The sequence below is a fragment of the Gavia stellata genome, chromosome 22, assembly GCF_030936135.1.
Source record: "Gavia stellata isolate bGavSte3 chromosome 22, bGavSte3.hap2, whole genome shotgun sequence".
NCBI lineage: Eukaryota > Metazoa > Chordata > Aves > Gaviiformes > Gaviidae > Gavia > Gavia stellata.
The window spans coordinates 12906419-12922635 of record NC_082615.1 but is presented as its reverse complement, the minus strand read 5'-3'; the positions used below and the strand labels follow the sequence as shown (position 1 = coordinate 12922635).

General features: G+C 57.2%; 1 protein-coding gene across 1 annotated transcript in view; it reads left to right on the top strand.

The window, feature by feature from the left end:
- Window positions 1–4224: 4224 nt before the first annotated feature.
- The window catches only part of SLC39A11 (solute carrier family 39 member 11), a 96278-nt gene continuing 84285 nt past the window's right edge, over window positions 4225–16217 (top strand). The window contains exons 1-3 of the mRNA XM_059828236.1: window positions 4225–4332; window positions 5383–5421; window positions 13252–13410. Of these exons, the coding sequence (XP_059684219.1) occupies window positions 4225–4332; window positions 5383–5421; window positions 13252–13410 (306 nt within the window). The remainder of the gene's footprint in view (window positions 4333–5382; window positions 5422–13251; window positions 13411–16217) is intronic.

Genomic DNA, 16217 nt, shown 5'->3' with positions numbered 1-16217 from the left:
AGCCGTGCCCAACCCTGCTCCTCCCCAGCACGCTGCCCTCGCAGGGACCCCGCTGTCCCCCATGGCCGTAGGGACAGGGCCAGCGCAGGCAGAGATGACTGTGGTGTTTCCTCTCCCGTGGGTGCTTTGGGTGGCACTGCCCTTTCCCTGCCCTTTCCCTTCCCATCTCCAGCCCGACAGCCGCCAGTGGCTTTGGTGGCTCTGCTGACGCCTGGCTGGAGGCTGCCTGGCTCAATTACAGGGATGCCTGGGATGGGGAGAGGCTTTGCTTTCTGCTAATTAGCCAGACAAACAGGCCTGGACCATCTCCCCGCACCCTCGGGGCAGGGCAGAGCCAGGCTGGACCGTTGCTGCCCGTTGCTGCCGGACGACGTGATCTAATCGGGCAGCGTCTGCAGCCATGATTGATGGGGAGGGAGAGGAGCTGGCGCCTTCACCTGCGGCCAGGGTGGCTGGCAGCATCCCCGCACTCCCCGCACCATCCAGACCCCACGGGATGCAGGTTTCTCCGCAGCCCCAGCCGGTCGCAGGCTCTCCCGGCGGAGCCCAGCACCCTCCGCATACAGCGACGGCTCCTTCCTCCCGCTCCCACCTCTCCCATTCTCGCCCTGCTGTTATTTGCCTCCGTAATGAGTTTATTGATCTCTGCCGAGGGTACCGGGGCTGGGCTGCAGTGAAAGCTGCTGCACACATTCCCCGTGAAGCATATTGCTAAACCCCTGACGCTAATGAGCCTTTGGCAGCCACGGACCAAAATCTCTGCTCCTGCCTGTGTCTCTCCCTGCTGTGCCTGGCTTGTTGGAGGGTTGTGCGCATTAAATTGGGAGTTAACAGTACTCTGCATTTGGCAGTCGGGCTTCCTGCACCGGCTTGAACACAGGGTTAGTTACAGCCCGCGCCAGTCCGCTGCTCCTCGCATCCCCTCCTGTTCAAAGCAGCCGTGGGTCGTAGCTCAGTGCCGGCAGGACTCTGCGCTCCCCCAGCCTTGCACCGGGTCCATCGTGTCTCTCACGGAGAGCCTAAAGCCAGCGGAGAAGCGTAAAGCTGTCACTTTGTGCCCTGTGACTAATAGGTGCCATTAGCTCGTGGGATGGAGACGGCGTGCCCCTGCCTGGCGCTGCCTGCGGTGCTGTGCTGCTCCCGGGTCCCCTGGGATGTCTCTGGACGTCCTCGTTCCCTCGGCTTGGCAGCTGCCTTGGTGCGAGTCCAGGCTGGCTCCATCCACCGCCCCAGCTCGACACGGGTGGATTTGGGTTGGGAAAGAGCCCAACCACGAGCCCAGCCTGCGCAAAGGGGACCCAGGGCGGGAGCAGAGGGACCCCCACTTGCCGTGCCTGGCGAGAGGCACGTCTGGGGCACCTCCAAACCCACCTCAGCCTGCGGTGCCCTGGGTCATCGCTGTGCTGGGATGTGTCTCTCCACACCTTCTGCCTGCCACAGCTACCCCAGACATCGCTAAGGAGCTTTATTGCAAAAAACCGAAGGGATTTGGGTCCTGGCTGCCCAGCGGCCCCGCGGCTCCCCGGAGCCAGGACTGCGGTGCTGCCCCTTGCAGCGTCTTACACACCTTAATGAGAAAGATTGCACAAGAATTTGTGCCCCTTTTGTTGTTTTAAAATGCATTTTAGGGACTCCAGGTAACGCGTGGTTGCAACCGCCGGTCTCATCCTTCCTGCTGCTGCCGCAGGCAGGGGCCACGCAGGAGCTGCCAGCCCTCCTTTTGCCTGCCTGCACTGGGGTGCAGCGGGAGGGTAACTGCCCGTCTGCCCAGCGTGGGGAAGGGGCTGGAATTAGCCCTGTCCCTGTCCCCATCCCTCGCCGGGGCTGAGCAGGACCGTGCAGGCAGGCGGGAGGCGAGGTTGGTGCGAGGGCAGCCCGGTTATCCTGGGGAAGGTGACGTGGAGGTGTCCCTGCACGTGGCAATGACACTGGGGAAAAAGGGGGGTGCGTGAGCTGATTTTGCTGACGCTTCTGCATGGAGCCTCTCCACCATCACGGAGCCCCATTGCCCGTGGCTGCCCACACGTCCCCAAGCAGGGACATCCCTGCCAGCCGCCCCCAGACCACGGCAGCGTGTGGGGCTCCCCTGTCAGCGGTGTCCCCATGGCCAGCCCCGCTGGCTCACCAGCTGTCCCCAGCCCTGCCAGTGCCTCCGTCGGGAGGAGCTCTGTTTGCTCTGTCTCGGTGTCCCTTCCAGCTGGCACCTCACCCTGCATCTGCCTTGTTACGGGAGCTAACGAAGGATGCAGGCAATTACAGGGGGAGATTGATTAAATCCTGAATCAGGGAGGTTTCAAATGGCCTTGACCTTTCCCAGCTGTGGCAGGGGAGGCTGATCAAAGGCTGTTAAAAGATAAACACTCTAATAAAGAAAGGTTATGTTGCAAAAGAGCTGGATGTGTCCTTCTGCTCCCCCCGCACCCTCTGGTGTGGCACAAGCAGGAGGCACCAGCAAGCCCCTGGCTCCCTCTGCCCCATGGCCATCGGCGTAAGCCCCTCTCCCTCCTGCCAACGCTGCCGAGCTCCCAGGGCGGAATCGGTGCCGGAGCTGGTTCTGCCCCCGGCCCATCTGGGGCTGCAGGTCTGGCCCCTGTGTGCCCTGTGACGGTGCTTTGCAGGGACATCACTGGGTGGGAGAGGATGGGTGGTGCTGGATGCACCCTCCAAAGCTTGTGCCGGGGATGGATGGCTCCGGTGACGCGTGGAGGGGTGTATTTCCAGCAGGCTGCCATGTATTGGTCATTAAGGTGCAGCCTCTGTTTGTTAATGAGCACGGCTGCTTGCACTGCCCGGGCACAGCTCATCACACCAATGGTGGGGCCGTGCTCATGAGCTGCTGGGTGGCAGGGAGGGACGCTCTCCGGGCCCCCCAATCCAAAGACCAGCAGCTGCCTTTATGCAGCCCAGCGGGAAGCCCTGTCCGGGGGTCACCTTGCCGCGGGTGGCAGTGGCAGTGCCCGCGGGTGGCAGTGGCAGTGCCAGCCCCTTCCCGCGCCCGCCCGCGCCGCCCGCCCGCCCCACTCTCCCGCCGCCTCGCCCACCCGAAACGCAGAGCCGCGGGCGGCCCGCCCCGCCGCGCTCCCATTGGCGGCGGCCGCGGTAGTGGGCGGGGCGACGGCGGCGACACGTGTGCCGGTACCAGGAAGTGGCGGCGGGGCCGCGGCGGGGAGCGCCGGGCGGTGAGCGGGGACGGGAACGGGAACGGGACCCGGGGGGGGGGTCTGGGGGGGCCCCGGGGGCTCTGGGCCCCGGGGGCTCTGGGCTCGGGCGGTGCAGGAGCCCTGGTCCCAGCTTGGCGGCTGTAGGGCCCGGGGGTTCAGGGCGCCGGCACCAGGGCCGGAGTGCCCGCGGTAGGGTTTGGGGGGCCCGGTGGGGTGTTGGGGTCCCCCCTTGGGGACGGGGGGAGCCCAGGGTGCTGGGGGGCGCGGGCTGCGGGGGGGGGGGGCTGTCTCCCTCTCCCCCGGGCCGGACAACCGGTGGTGGGTCTGACCCGGGCACCCACCCCGCAGGGTTTGGCAGCGGCCCTGGGGCAAGGCCGGGGGCCCGGGAGGGCCTTCTGGGGGGAGGAAGGCAATAGTGTGTGTATTTCCTATATATTCCTATAGAAATGTATAAATATATGTGTATTTTGGTGTATTTATATGCCTGTGTTTGTGGCCATGCCTATATTCCCTCCCCTGGGCCTGGGCACCCCTCGGGCCCAGCCCTGAGCCCTGTTTTGGTGCCCCGTCCCGGGGCTCGTTCCCCTTTTCGCCTGGTCCCAGGGCGCCTCGAGCCGGGTGCTGCGAGGGCGTTCGCCTTCAGCGCGAGGAAAAATTGGTTTTTGGCACAAACGAGTGCCACCAAGAAGCGGGACGCGATGCACGTGCCTGGGAACCGCCCGGGGACGTGGGACGAAGCGTCCCCTCGCTCGGCGAGCTTTCAGCGCCGTTTCTTCGCGTTTCTCTGGAGCTGCTCTGCCCAAAATCAGGAGGCATTGTGCACCAGGTGGGATGTGGTGCATCCCATCCCTCCTTGGTCCCTCCTGCTCCTCTGAGCTCGGATTAAATTGCAAAGCCTTAAGGAGAAGAGAGAGCCTTGGAGAGGTGTTGCGGGGAGGATGGTCAAGCTCCCTCTGTCCCCGTTGGTGAGGAGGGGTTTGGGGTGCTCCCCTTTAACCAGGGAGGAATTTCTCTTTAACCACCAGCCGCTTCTCCTGACGCACCTTATCTCTCCTAGGTCAGCATGATCCCGGGGCACGGGCCGGTGATCCAGTCGGTGCTGGGAACTTTCCTCACCTGGGGGCTGACAGCGGCTGGCTCGGCACTGGTGTTCGTCTTTTCCAGCGGGCAGGTGGGTGCCGGGATCGGGTCCTCTGTCCTCGGGAGGCAAGCGGGGTCTGGGGCGGAGGGCTGCGCTCGTGGGTGGGTTTGGCTGCCTGGTCCCAAGCGTGAGGGACTTGACGTTGGCCCTGGGAGGTCCTGGGGCAGGAGGAGGAAAAATCCAGCTCATTTCTCTCGTGTGTCAATACAGAAGAGATGAAGGAAATGAAATTCCTGACCGAGGCTGTGGTATGTGCTGTAGCTCAGCTCACGGCATTCGGGAGATGGGGCAGAGCCGCAGGCAGGGCTCTGTGTTTGGAACAGCAGGTTCTCCTCCTGTCACCTGGTTTCTCTGGTGCAGGATTCGGGTCAGCCCGTGCTCAGAACAAGCAAAGTGCTGATCGTTAAGTCATCTTGTATTCCAAAATTGGAGGCCCCCCTTGCTGTTGTGCTCAAAATTGCCCGGATGAATTTATTATTTATGTCTCTCTCTTCTGATGATTTATTCAGGAGTTTGTTGCAAAGAGAGATTCCCTTTGCAGTAGCACGTTGGTTTTTCTTCCTGGGGGAGGGTGACGTGCTAAAGAAGAAAAACTGCACCGGGAGTTAAGTGGGCAGGATACGTGCTGGGTTACTGGAAGACTAATGGCTTTGTTTATAGCAGCCTGTTATTAGAGGAATCAGAATCTTCATGGGAGGGAAATGCAGGGCAGCGGGCACAGATGGGCAGGAGAGCTTCTGGTTTACCTTTCCGTATCCTCGGAGCGTTTTGGTGTGGGCACTGGATGGGCCAAGCCCAGTCCGGGCAGTGTCGGTGGGCTGAGGGAGCCAGGACGCGCTGTAGGCGCCTGGTGAGGTGCCATCACCCCAGGATGGTGGGCTGCTCTGCGTGAGGAGCATGGCTCTTGCCTCGAAGCACAGAAATTGCTTGGGTTGCAGAGATGGGGAGAAGAAAGCTACGTCAGTGCGGCAGCGGTGCAGCTGGCTTCCCCCCTTGGCGCGGTTTGTGGTGTCGTTGCACTCCGCTGCTTCTGCCAGGAGTAAATGGTGTTTTGTGTTTGGTTTTTTTTTTTTTTTGCAGAGGCGGATCCTAGATGGGAGTTTAGGCTTCGCCGCGGGGGTAAGTACAGCATCCTTCTACTCATCGTCTCTGCCTGTGTTCTCCTGCTGACACCTCCGAAGCCCTGCCACGCTTCGTTTGGTTGCCTGCTCCCGTTAGTGTTTCTTGGCTAATTGCCTGAGGTGCAGGTGGGGCAGGGAAGAGCACGGTGCGGCACTGGTCACGTCTTGTCATGTCTCGGTGCCTCTTCGGTGAGGGTGGAGGCGGCATGAGGGGGTTCACGAGGACATTGAGCTGCCCATGCTGGATTTGGCTCTTGAGTTAAACTCTTCTCATTTCTTTGGGCTTCTGAATCACTCCCCCTGTAGCAGTGGTGCGATGAAGATGGGCAGGAGAGCCCTTGTCCTGGAGGTTAATTTGTGTAGCTTGCTTTGTGCTTCTTGCTCTCCTGCAGAGCGTGGGTGCTTTAAGCCCTTGGGAGAAGGGGGAATAAAGACACTGCAGCTCTACATCAAGGGTGCACACTAAATGTGGGGCTTATTGCATCTTTCTTGAAGGAAGATATGAAACTGTGTGGCTTGAAATTGTGTTGGGGCTTGTGAATGTAGACCTCCTCCTGCTGCCCAGCTGCTGGGGTGATGGGGAGCAGGTGGAGGCTCATTCAGACACCTTAAATCACACTTGTTTTCCTTCAGGTGGTGGAGTGTGCCTGAGAGCCTGGGGGATGTGCTGTGGGTGGAAGGTGCATCTTCCCAGGGCATGTGGTGTGTGTGCCGGGGCACAGGGCTCTGCCAGGTCCCACTCGCTGTGTTCTGGCTGCGTAGCTGGCACCTGGAGTCTGGGCGATACTACCAGGTTTCGGGGTGAACCACGAGCCCGGCACCGCGGGTGGTCTGTCCTGCAGCGTGCAGTAACGCCGCTCATGCTGAGGCTGTGCGTGGAGTGGGGCTCCTTCCTCCCTGTGCATCCCCAGACACTGCAACGCCACTGATCAAGGTGAAATTCGACTGTTTGCAGCTCTGGAGATCACAGGTCTTCTGCTTTTCCTGAAGCTTGAAACAAACCCAGCTGCACTGAGCAAGAGCCTGCCATGGTGGGTGATGTGAAATGCTACGAAGCTCGGTTTGCTCCCTAGTAAGGTTTCCTGGAATGTGCCTGTGACCTGCTAATGATGTGAATAATCCAACTCGTCTGTTGTAGCGGATTCTTGGGCCATCCTTTATAATCACTTGCATTAGGAATTGCCAATTCTGGAGCTTTCCTCTGTGGTTTGATTTCTGAACTGTTTTTCTCTGGAAGACACACCCTTGTCCCTGCAAGCCAAGTCGGAGCCACTTCTGCGGTGTTGGGGAGATGCTGCTGGGGACAGCGTGGCCTGGGCTGTCCTCTTGCCATGGCGCTGCTGGGGACAGCGTGGCCTGGGCTGTCCCCTCGCTGTGGCATCGCTGTCTCCCGAAGCAGCCACTGCGACCATCCCATAGCTGGGGAGGTACCAGGGCACGGCGCGGTGTTTGCCCTGGCCGAGGACTGGCTCGGGTGCTGTCCCAGCACGGCGCAGTGCCGTCCTTCCCGCAGCCACCGCATCACCCTGCCAGGAGCACTGAGTCATCCCTGCGCGGCAGAGGTGTGGCTCGGCTGGTGAAGCAGAAGTCCTACAAACATTTGCTTTTCCTCCAGCTTCTTTCAATTTGCTGTACTCGGAGCAGGAAAGGGGATTTTTTTTCTGGGCTCGCTGCAGTGTCTGGGGGGGAGTGTCAGTGAGGAAGGCAGTGGTGGCAGGTCCTGCTGGCAGAAGGTGCTGCCACATAAACCACCCACGAGCTGCAATTTGTGAAGGTTTCTGGGGTGCGTTTATGGGCCTGAGCTGCCGAAGCTGGTGCTGGCTGGGATGAGCTGCCTTCTCACCCAGGGTCACTGCAGCCCTGATCTGATGCTGCGTGGCCAGGACCAGCTCTTTTGGAGGAAGGTGCCAGAGATCCACAGGTGATTGTGCCACCGTTGCTTCTAGGGCTGCTGGGCTCACTGGGAGCAGGTCCTTGCTCAGTGGTTGAGTGTTTGGGTGGCAGTGATTTGGCAAAAGCACCAGAGGTTGGAATTTTTATCTTCCTTTTTGCCTGGTTTGCTCCAGATGTGCCCTCAGCTTTTTGCCTTGTGTCTGACAAGGGGCTGGTGTATCCCCCTGCGCTCGACCCCGCACCTTGACGCTTCCCCTGTGCAGCGGCCCAGGAGGGGTTTGCTGGATGTTACCCCCAGGCAACAGGATCCCCCTGAGTTTTTAGCACAGTTTTTCTGGGCAGTGTTGTAATTGCTTGACCGGCAGTGTGACTGGCTGTGTCTCTATCTTTTCCTTACCCGAAAGGGTTTAACAGCACAAGAAGCGTTTTCTTCCCTCTGCAGACAGGGAAAGCGCTTGTGATGTGTGTGCTTGGTGGCTTTGTGGAGGGTCCATGGAGAAGCTGGAGGAGAAACCACCTCCTGACCCAGCCCTTTGGCAGGAGGGACCGTGGCTGACTTGCGGCTCCCTGCGTGTGGGTGGAAGTGGGGTGGTGGAGGTGGGAGGTGATGCTGGAGCTAAGCAGGCGGCATGCCTGAGGCTGGCTGTGCCTGGAGAGGGAACCCAAATGGGCTGCGAAGCCCTCCCGGCTGGCTGGGACGAGGGGCTGTTCCTGCCTTGTCCAGGCTTGTGCTGCAAAGCCGGTGTCGGGGGAACCTCAGGAGCAACATGGGCTCTCTGTGTTTTGGCAGGCTGGCTTTGTGTAGGGGGAAAAAGCAGGATATGGAGCAGCCGGTTTTGAAACCTATTTTACTGTTTTCTCTCTTCCACCCTGTAAGAAACGTTTCTTCAGGCAGTGATGTTGCTCTCATCATGGACTACTTCTCTTGCTCAAAGGGATTTCCGTTTAAAACACCGTGTCTTTGATGTAGGTCTCTTGCAGATACGGACGGGTTGGTTTTTCTGAGCGTTGGGATAGAGCGAGGCAGAACTTAACTTCCTCTTTATCTCCCCTCTGAAATCTGGGCTGCTGGGTTTAGTTACACTTCCCCTGTGCTCTGTCAGAGCCAGAAAACCTCCTCTTCCTATGCTTTTGGAGGCAGGTGGTTGCTTCTAACCTTGCTGTTCTGGTGCTTAGCTCAGGATCCCTGATAGTCATCTGGGTTCCAGGGAGCGTGCGTGGTGCTCTCCGAGACCAGGATCGCTGGTGAAACAGGGTGTAATGGATCGTTCTTTCTCCTGTTGGTGACTATTTGCCTGCTCGTCTTCTGGGGGCTTGCAGAGCAAAATAAACCCGGAATTGAGAACTTCTCTACAGCCAGGAGGAGGACGTGGGACAGGGATGTCCAGGTGACCTCGAGGAGGATGGTCCGGGATGCAGAGTGTCAGTCGGGATCCAGAAAGCCGTGGCTCGGCACTGCCTTCACCGCAGATGCGCCATCTGATCTGGGGGAGCTGGTGTAAGCCTGGGCACGTGGTCAGATTGCTGTGCCCTGAGTGGGTGCCTGCCGGGAGAGCCGCCGGCGTGCGCTGGGAGCATCCCGACTGCAGAGCAAAATCTCCTTTTGGCACGGCTCAAGCTGCCCATGTCTGATGGTACAAGCGTCATCTCGGGCGAAGGGGACCTGCACGGCTGCTCGCTGCGGTGTGGTGGAGCTCAGCTTCTTCCAGCCCGGTACCTCCGCTTGGGTGTCTGAGCGTTTAGCTTCTCTCTGCCTCAGTTCCCTTTCTGGAAATCACGGATAATAGAGGGTTTTGTATGCAAAAAGCCTCCGAGGTGATGTGTTTCCATGGAGACAAGGCTTCGCTTGCTTGGGCATCTGATGTGGAATTCTGGCTTTTCTCTTAAATCTTGATATTCTTAAAGACGACCTTTTTTTTTTAGATGTTCTCTGTTATGTCAGTGTTATCCTGGAGGTGCTGTGCTCTCAGACATCATAAACACTACATAAACACTACATAAACACTTGCAGTCCTCCTTCCCTGCAGCCTCGCATGGCTATTCCTCTTACTGGGTTGCAGGTTGATATATTCTGTCCCAGGTGAAGCAGAAAATCGTAAAGACATGCTCTTTAAACTGCACCAGGCATGTCTGCTATTGAATATTCCCTATCAGTGCTGCTTAAAACAGTATCAGTAATTTATATGGGTCTACTGAGGCTGGTTCTTGTTCTTGGAGCCTTAATGAAGTCAAGCTAAAAAGTTTGGCAGGGAAAGTGTCCTGCCAGTCTCTCACCTTCCACTTTTCTTTCCCATCCTGCGGAGAGGATCTCTTTCACTTGTAAGCAGCTTGAGTTTTCTGATCCGCATGCCGTTAATGTACCTGTTTCCCTTGAAGCTGCCGTTCTCATCTTGATGAACCCGCAGGAGCGTGACAAGATGTTGCCGCTTGCAGCGGACGAGATGAGGGCTTTAATTTTAACGCAGCGGTGTGATACCAGACTCGGATGTGCAGGGACTCTCCCTCTCGCCCTGGGGTCCAGCAGGACCAGCTGTGGTTGGAGATGAAGATCATTGTCCTGTTTATTCTATATTTGCAGAATAAAAGCTCCCATGTGCTCTGAAGCTGAGGCAGTGCTGGCTCTGCAGTCCAGGTGGGGAGGAGTGTTGGCACCACAGCATTTGGGAGAGCCCGGACCGGGCACCTACATCAAGTCCCTGCCTGGAAGGAGATGCTGGTGCCCAGGGGTCAGCGATGGAGACCCGTCAAGCCCTGGGAGAGCTGTTGGGGCACAGTGTGGTTATAAATCCTGCTGCCTGGCACATTTCGAGGGTTTCCCATCAGCCTGAGGACACAGACCTGGGTTCAGTCATTTTCCGTGGCCTGAGGCAGTCAGGTTTTGAGCCTGGGTTTTCTCTCTGGTTACGCTGATGTATCCCAGGGAAGGGTTTGGGCTCCCGGCAACCCAGGGATGCTTTAGATACGCGGCTGCCTTCTGTGTGCTTTCTCCTCCCCCATCAACTGCGGCTTGTTTTCCCAAGAGCTGGTGGATTTACGGTGTTGTTGCATCTTGGCTGTGGAGCACGAAGTCTCTTCGCAAAAATGTCCAAATCCAGTTTGGCAGGAAGTGCGTGTCCCAGTGCCAGCGAGCCAGCGCACTGCGGGTCCCTGCTCCCCATCTTGGCTGGGTTGAGCGGGGCTGGTGCGAGGGGGAGGCTTTGTGCAGAAAATCATACCCTCTGCCAAAGTGGCTTCATGTTTTATTGATCTGAGGAGAGCCCAGGCAGGCTTTTTCTTTTTTTATCCCTGCCTTCGACGCCAGCCTGCCTGGTGACATTGGTGGGGTTTGGGTTCCTGTCCCTGGCTGGACAATTACAAAGATTTGTAATTGAGTGTGGTGGTTTTTTTATTATTACTATTTTTTGCTTAAATCAGCTTGCTGGCAGAAATCCTCACCCTTTTTTTAGTTCATGAGCATCATCTACTAAGGGATGCTGCTGAACCAGAGGGGTAAGTGCCAGCTCTGGTGCTGAACAGGGTGGGCAGGAGCTGGTGGGCAGGAGCCAGCACCCTTGAGCAGGACCTTGGCTGCTCCCAGGCAAGCTCGTGTCCCTAAACCCACGCCTGAGCTCAGAGACGGGCTGAGGGGAGGCACGGGGACATTGTTGCTTTTGCTGGCTGCTGCAGGGCAATGACTTCCAGCTCCCCCACCAAGTGGGGTCAGGGGGGTTCCTCTGCCTAACAGGGCGTAGGGATAAACCGCTTTTCCGTCCCAAGCAACCGAAGGTGGCTGGTGCAGCGCTGCTCCTTCAGCTGGTGAGGCTGGGGTGGCTTTAAGCTCTGTCATCCTCTTCCCCCGGAGCCCGTGTGCTGTGAAGCCGGTGGGAGCTTCGTTGCTGACTTTGGTGGTGACGGGATCTGGAGGCTGAGCAGTGTCAGGCCTCTGTTTTCCATGGGGAAATGATATCTTAACATAAGATGACAATATAATTCTGTAAAGCCTTTCCCTGTTGCTTGTGTTACCATGTTGGGGTGTGTGGTTGTTTTTTAAAGGAGGTGGCATTTGAAATATGAAGTTTGACAGCCGTGGTTAAGCCTGACATGACAGCTTGCTTTCTTCTTACTCATAGTGATCTGAGATTTACACAATCCCTCAGGGACTGGTGTCTACGGCAATAGGCATCTCGTTCCTTCATTAAAAGTGATTTAAAATGTAATAGTTTATTACGCACTTCTGTTCCGCGGGCGATTGCTGGTGCCGTGAGAGCAAGCTGAGCAGCATCTCTTCTGAGCATCCTGCAAACGGGATCGCGTGGGGTGCTCGGGGTGGGGTCTTGCTGGACGGAGAGATGGGATCACCTTCCCTTGCAGCATCCCTCCTGCTGCTGTCTCCGGGCTCGCTTTGCTCATTCCTGCTGGATCCTAATCCCGCATCCCTTTCTCCATTGAAAGCTCCTCTTTGATGTGCTTCCCTGCTCGCAGGCAGGGCTGGGAGAGAGCTCGGAGCATCGTCTTGTCCACCCCGAGGCAGCGCGGACCCTGCCTGCCCACGGCAGGGCAGTGGGTGCCATCGCTTCTCTGCCCTTGCTGGTACGGAGCGGTTCCCAAAGCCTAGCACGGATCTCCACTGTGATCTTTAAGCCCATCTGTGCTTGTCTTGCTGACTTGCTTCCTCCCAGTGTGTGTGATGGGACCGGTCCCCAGAGCTGGTCACAGCTGAGCTCCCGCAGAGCTGAACGGCTGCAGGGAGAGAAACCGGGGCCGAGGCGGCTGCTGAGGGTGTTGTGCTGCACTGATGACTTTTTAATCAACCCAGCCCAGTAGGTCGGGCAGCAGAGGTGATGAAATGCACGTTAATATTGTGTTCTTTAGTGTAAGGTTGTGAAACTGGTGCCTTGCCTGGCTTTCTGTTCTCTACACTGGGTAACACCCTGAGCGACCAACTCTGAAGCCTGCCCTGCTTTGGGTTGGAGAGCCCCAGAAGTCCCAAATTCTATTTTTCTATGGTCTTTTGAGTAGCTGTTCCTTCTCCCTCCCTGCTAAGCAGCAAGCAAAGAAAGAAGCACTCTGCCACTCGGAAGGTTTATTTTCCTGGTGCAAGCTGTGTTGGTGAAACACCGCAGCAGGACTTTGGCAGCGCTGTGCCGGGAGCTGCTGTGTTGCTGTTCGGGATGGGAACTTGTTCTCCTCCCAACCTGGGAGCTCTGGCTCGGATGCTGGGGCAGGAGCGGCCCAAGCGTTATTGGTCTGTGCAGAAGCAGGAGTAGCAAAGCCCTCGTGCTGCGGTTGCCTTGGTCGGGGCTAGCGAGGCGGGGACCTTGGCAGCTACACCGCAGTGGGCTTAAATCTGCGTAGCAAAGCCTTGGTGTGCCCTTAGCTAGCTTGGAGATGGCTCTTTGGCTCCAGGCGTTATCCAATATTTATTCTTTTCCTGCATGAAGCCAAGGCTGTGTTTCCTTCCAACCCTGCCCGCTCTGCAGAGCCGCGTGCAGGATGGATGTGGTTCACCGCGGCTTTGGCAGGAGTGTGGTGGCCGGTGGGGTCATGAACCCACCCCCGTCGCTGCAAAACACCCGAGGGGAGGGCGGTTTTCCTGCTCCTGTGCTGCTGCTGTTCCCGTTTGAAGGACTGTCGTGGCTGTGCGAATCCCACAGAGAATCGACCTAATGAACTCGTGTCGTTCATTTGCTGCCTTGGGCTTTTGAGCCAAGAAAAACGCTCTTGGTGAAAATGGGGAAGAACCTCACTTCTCCGCCCTTCAGTGACTTCTTCTGTCGGAAAGAGGGTTCTGGTGGCCCTGCTGGGTTGCAGTGGCCGCACAGCTCGCGGGGCCGGGCAGAGGGATTTCCTTGGCTGGAGGGTGGGCTGTCGGTGGGGCTGCCATGTGGCAGCCGGTGCCAGATCCTCGTGGCATCGGTGCCTACGTGGTTCTCACCGCTCCCCTTCTGTCTCCCAGGTCATGCTGGCTGCTTCCTACTGGTCCCTCCTGGCCCCGGCTATCGACATGGCCGAGGAGTCCGGCAGCTTCGGAGCCTTTGCTTTCTTCCCCGTGGCCGTGGGCTTTGCCCTGGGAGCAGCTTTCGTGTACTTCGCCGACCTGCTCATCCCGGCGCTGGTAAGTAGGCGTCCCTGGGCTCGGGGGCTGCTGCTCTTCCTTTGGCTCTGCCGTGACAGAAGCCGGATACAGATTGGTTTCTATCACAGATTTAATGAAACCGTGTTTTCTCCAAGACCCCGGGTGGCTCTGCCAGTGCTGAATGCAGCTTTAGGCTGTCTATGTGCTTTTTTTTCTTCCCTTTTTTTTTTTTCCCCCACTTCTGCTTTTGTTCTTTTCACTGGCAACACTTTGCAAACACTTCAGGTGTGACCTTCTGTTTCAGCCCAGGGGTTTAATTTGCAGAGCTGCCAACCCTCTAAGCATTTCAAAATTGAATGAACCATCCTACTGTCTAAGAGTATTATTAATAAAGTAAATAAATCGGAAGCTGTTGGATTTTTACAGCTGAAAACACAAGAATGGATTAGTCGGTAAAAATATTTTCAAAAACTTCCAAAGAGCTCTTTAAATTTTTCACTTATTTTAGTGGAAGGGGGGATTATCTGGTTATGAGTAAGGAGTGTGAGGTTTTCCATTTGGAGAGCAGTATGGCTGGTGACCCCGGCGCCCAGGGGAGCCCGCAGCATCAGCCTTCCCCGCTCCCTTGCTTTTTGAGCCTCTCATAACAGGTACAGTCAAACGCATCCTCAGCTATGAAGAAAATTGCTTGATATTACAGTGTGTCGCTTCCAGTGCAAATGGATGCATTAGAGTAAAGAACAAATAAATGAAATGACAGCGGTGTCAGACGGCTGAAAGCCTGGTCCTGCTCCGTGCTCTCTGCCTGCCCGTGTCCTGGCTTTTCTCGGGGCTCCTGAACCCTTTGCAGGATACGGCGGGGGGGCTGCTGTCGGGCAGCCGGAGCCCTTGGAAGTCAGTTGCCATCAAACCCTGCTTTTTTCTTTTGCTCTCAGTAACCCGAGGTCTCTTGCCTGTGTTGGCCATCGCAGTGATCGCCCTTGTTACAAGGTGCTGGAGGGGGCCCGGGAGATATTTGATCAGCTGCCCGAAGCTGATGTTTCCCAACAGGGTAGATAAACAGTTGCACCACAAAACCCGCTTCTTCCTGATGGCCGGCGTTCGTCTCTGCCGCCTTTGGAAATGGGAGTGTGTGGAGGGGGAAGAGCGTTGTGGGAGCGAAATTCTTGCGTTGCAAAGAGGAGGAGGGAGTGGTGACAAGGGTGGCCAGCGTGCGTGGTGGCGAGGGTGATGGTCTTGTAGGGGGCAGTGCAATATATATAAAAACCCATACAATTATATCTTGCTTTAAATCCGGTTCAAATACCGATGGGAGAGGAGCGGTTGCCTCCTCTGGCTCGACACAGCTGTTTGCACCGTGCGGGAGAGCACGTGCTGCCGCACGCTTGTCCCATGGGACTTCTGGTAGCTGGTGTGTGTGCTAACGCTGAGCTCGAGGAGGCTTTATGCCCTGTGGCTAATGCTGCTGCCTGTGTGTTTTGCTTCCTGCAAAAAGGGGTGTCCCTGTGCTGGGGTGTCTCCCCCAGCCACAGAGCGGGCAGGACCCACCTTCTTAGAGTTTGTGCAAATGCAAAATGCCGCTTGTCCTTCCCTTGGATAACTCGGGCAGGGTCAGGAGAGCTGGGTGGGGTGGGTGGGGGGCTCCTGCGCTCCCGGCCCAGAGGCAGCAGTGATGGCTCCTGGGCTGGTCAGAGACTCTGCAATGGGCAGGGGATGGGACTTTTGGGATGCTTTAGGATGAGGACAGGGTACCCAGAGACTTGGTGAAGTTACGAGGGATGCCGTGGAAGGAGCATGGGTAGACACTAAAGCTGATTTTCATTTCAACACATTCAGCAAGTGCCTGGTCAGTCCTGAGCTGTCCTTGGGGCTGCACTGGCAGGGAAATTTGGCTCAAGATGCATCTCCCTTCGCTTGGATCCCAGACTTCTCTCTCAGGAGCCAGTGCTGCTCACAGAAGGGTTAAGCCATTGCACTTCACTTCCAACAAGTCTTGTTTCTTTCTAAATCCATTAAAATCCCGGGGTGGTTTTCTTTTTTCCCCCCTCGCTTAAAGTCAGGCGGGGAGGGGATGCTGGCGAGACCGTGGGGCACGCTGTCCCTGGGAGGGCAGGACGAGGGATCCGTTTTTAGCAGGCTGCTCTTTGCACAGAGAGCTCTCTCTCTGCCTGGCACTCCTCCATAATTGGTTTGCTGGATAGCAACAGGTAGTAAAAGCTTTTAATGACTCCTTATCACCCCAGCCCTGCTCCCCGGGGAGGGAGCAAGGCTTCTCTCCTGCGGCAGCCCCACGGGGAGCTGGGCGGCTCCGGTGGTACCCGAGTGTTTGCTCAACGGCAGAGCTGGGGTGGGCAGGAGGGTTAAACCTCCAAGACAAACTGGTTAATGATGCCGAACAGCTGTAGTCATTAAATTCCTTACAAAAGACAGATCTAATCTATGATATCTTTATCTTTTGATGTTTCCCTGCGTGAAGCCTTTAACGTGTTTGTTCATCCTTTAGCTGAGTTTATGGAGGAGGAGACGCCGGCCTGGGAGGGCTCGGCTGGTGGAGGACAGCAAACCACAACGGGGCATTCAGGCACGCTTGGAGGGCGAGACCATTGCAGAAACGGACCTCAGGAGTTTTAAAAAGGGCTCGCCCGTATTTTGGCAAGCGTCTCCTCACACACTGTGTTCGGCCGAAGTGTGCCTTCACCAGCTGCGCTGGGTTCGGCGGCTGGGGAGGCGGCGGCAGAGCTGGTTCTGCAGCAGGACGTTGCTCTAGTGCCTGGAATATCTTAAACCACTAACGAACTGCCCGCCTGTCTCTTCCCGTCCTGGCCCGGTGATGCCGCCGCAGGTTT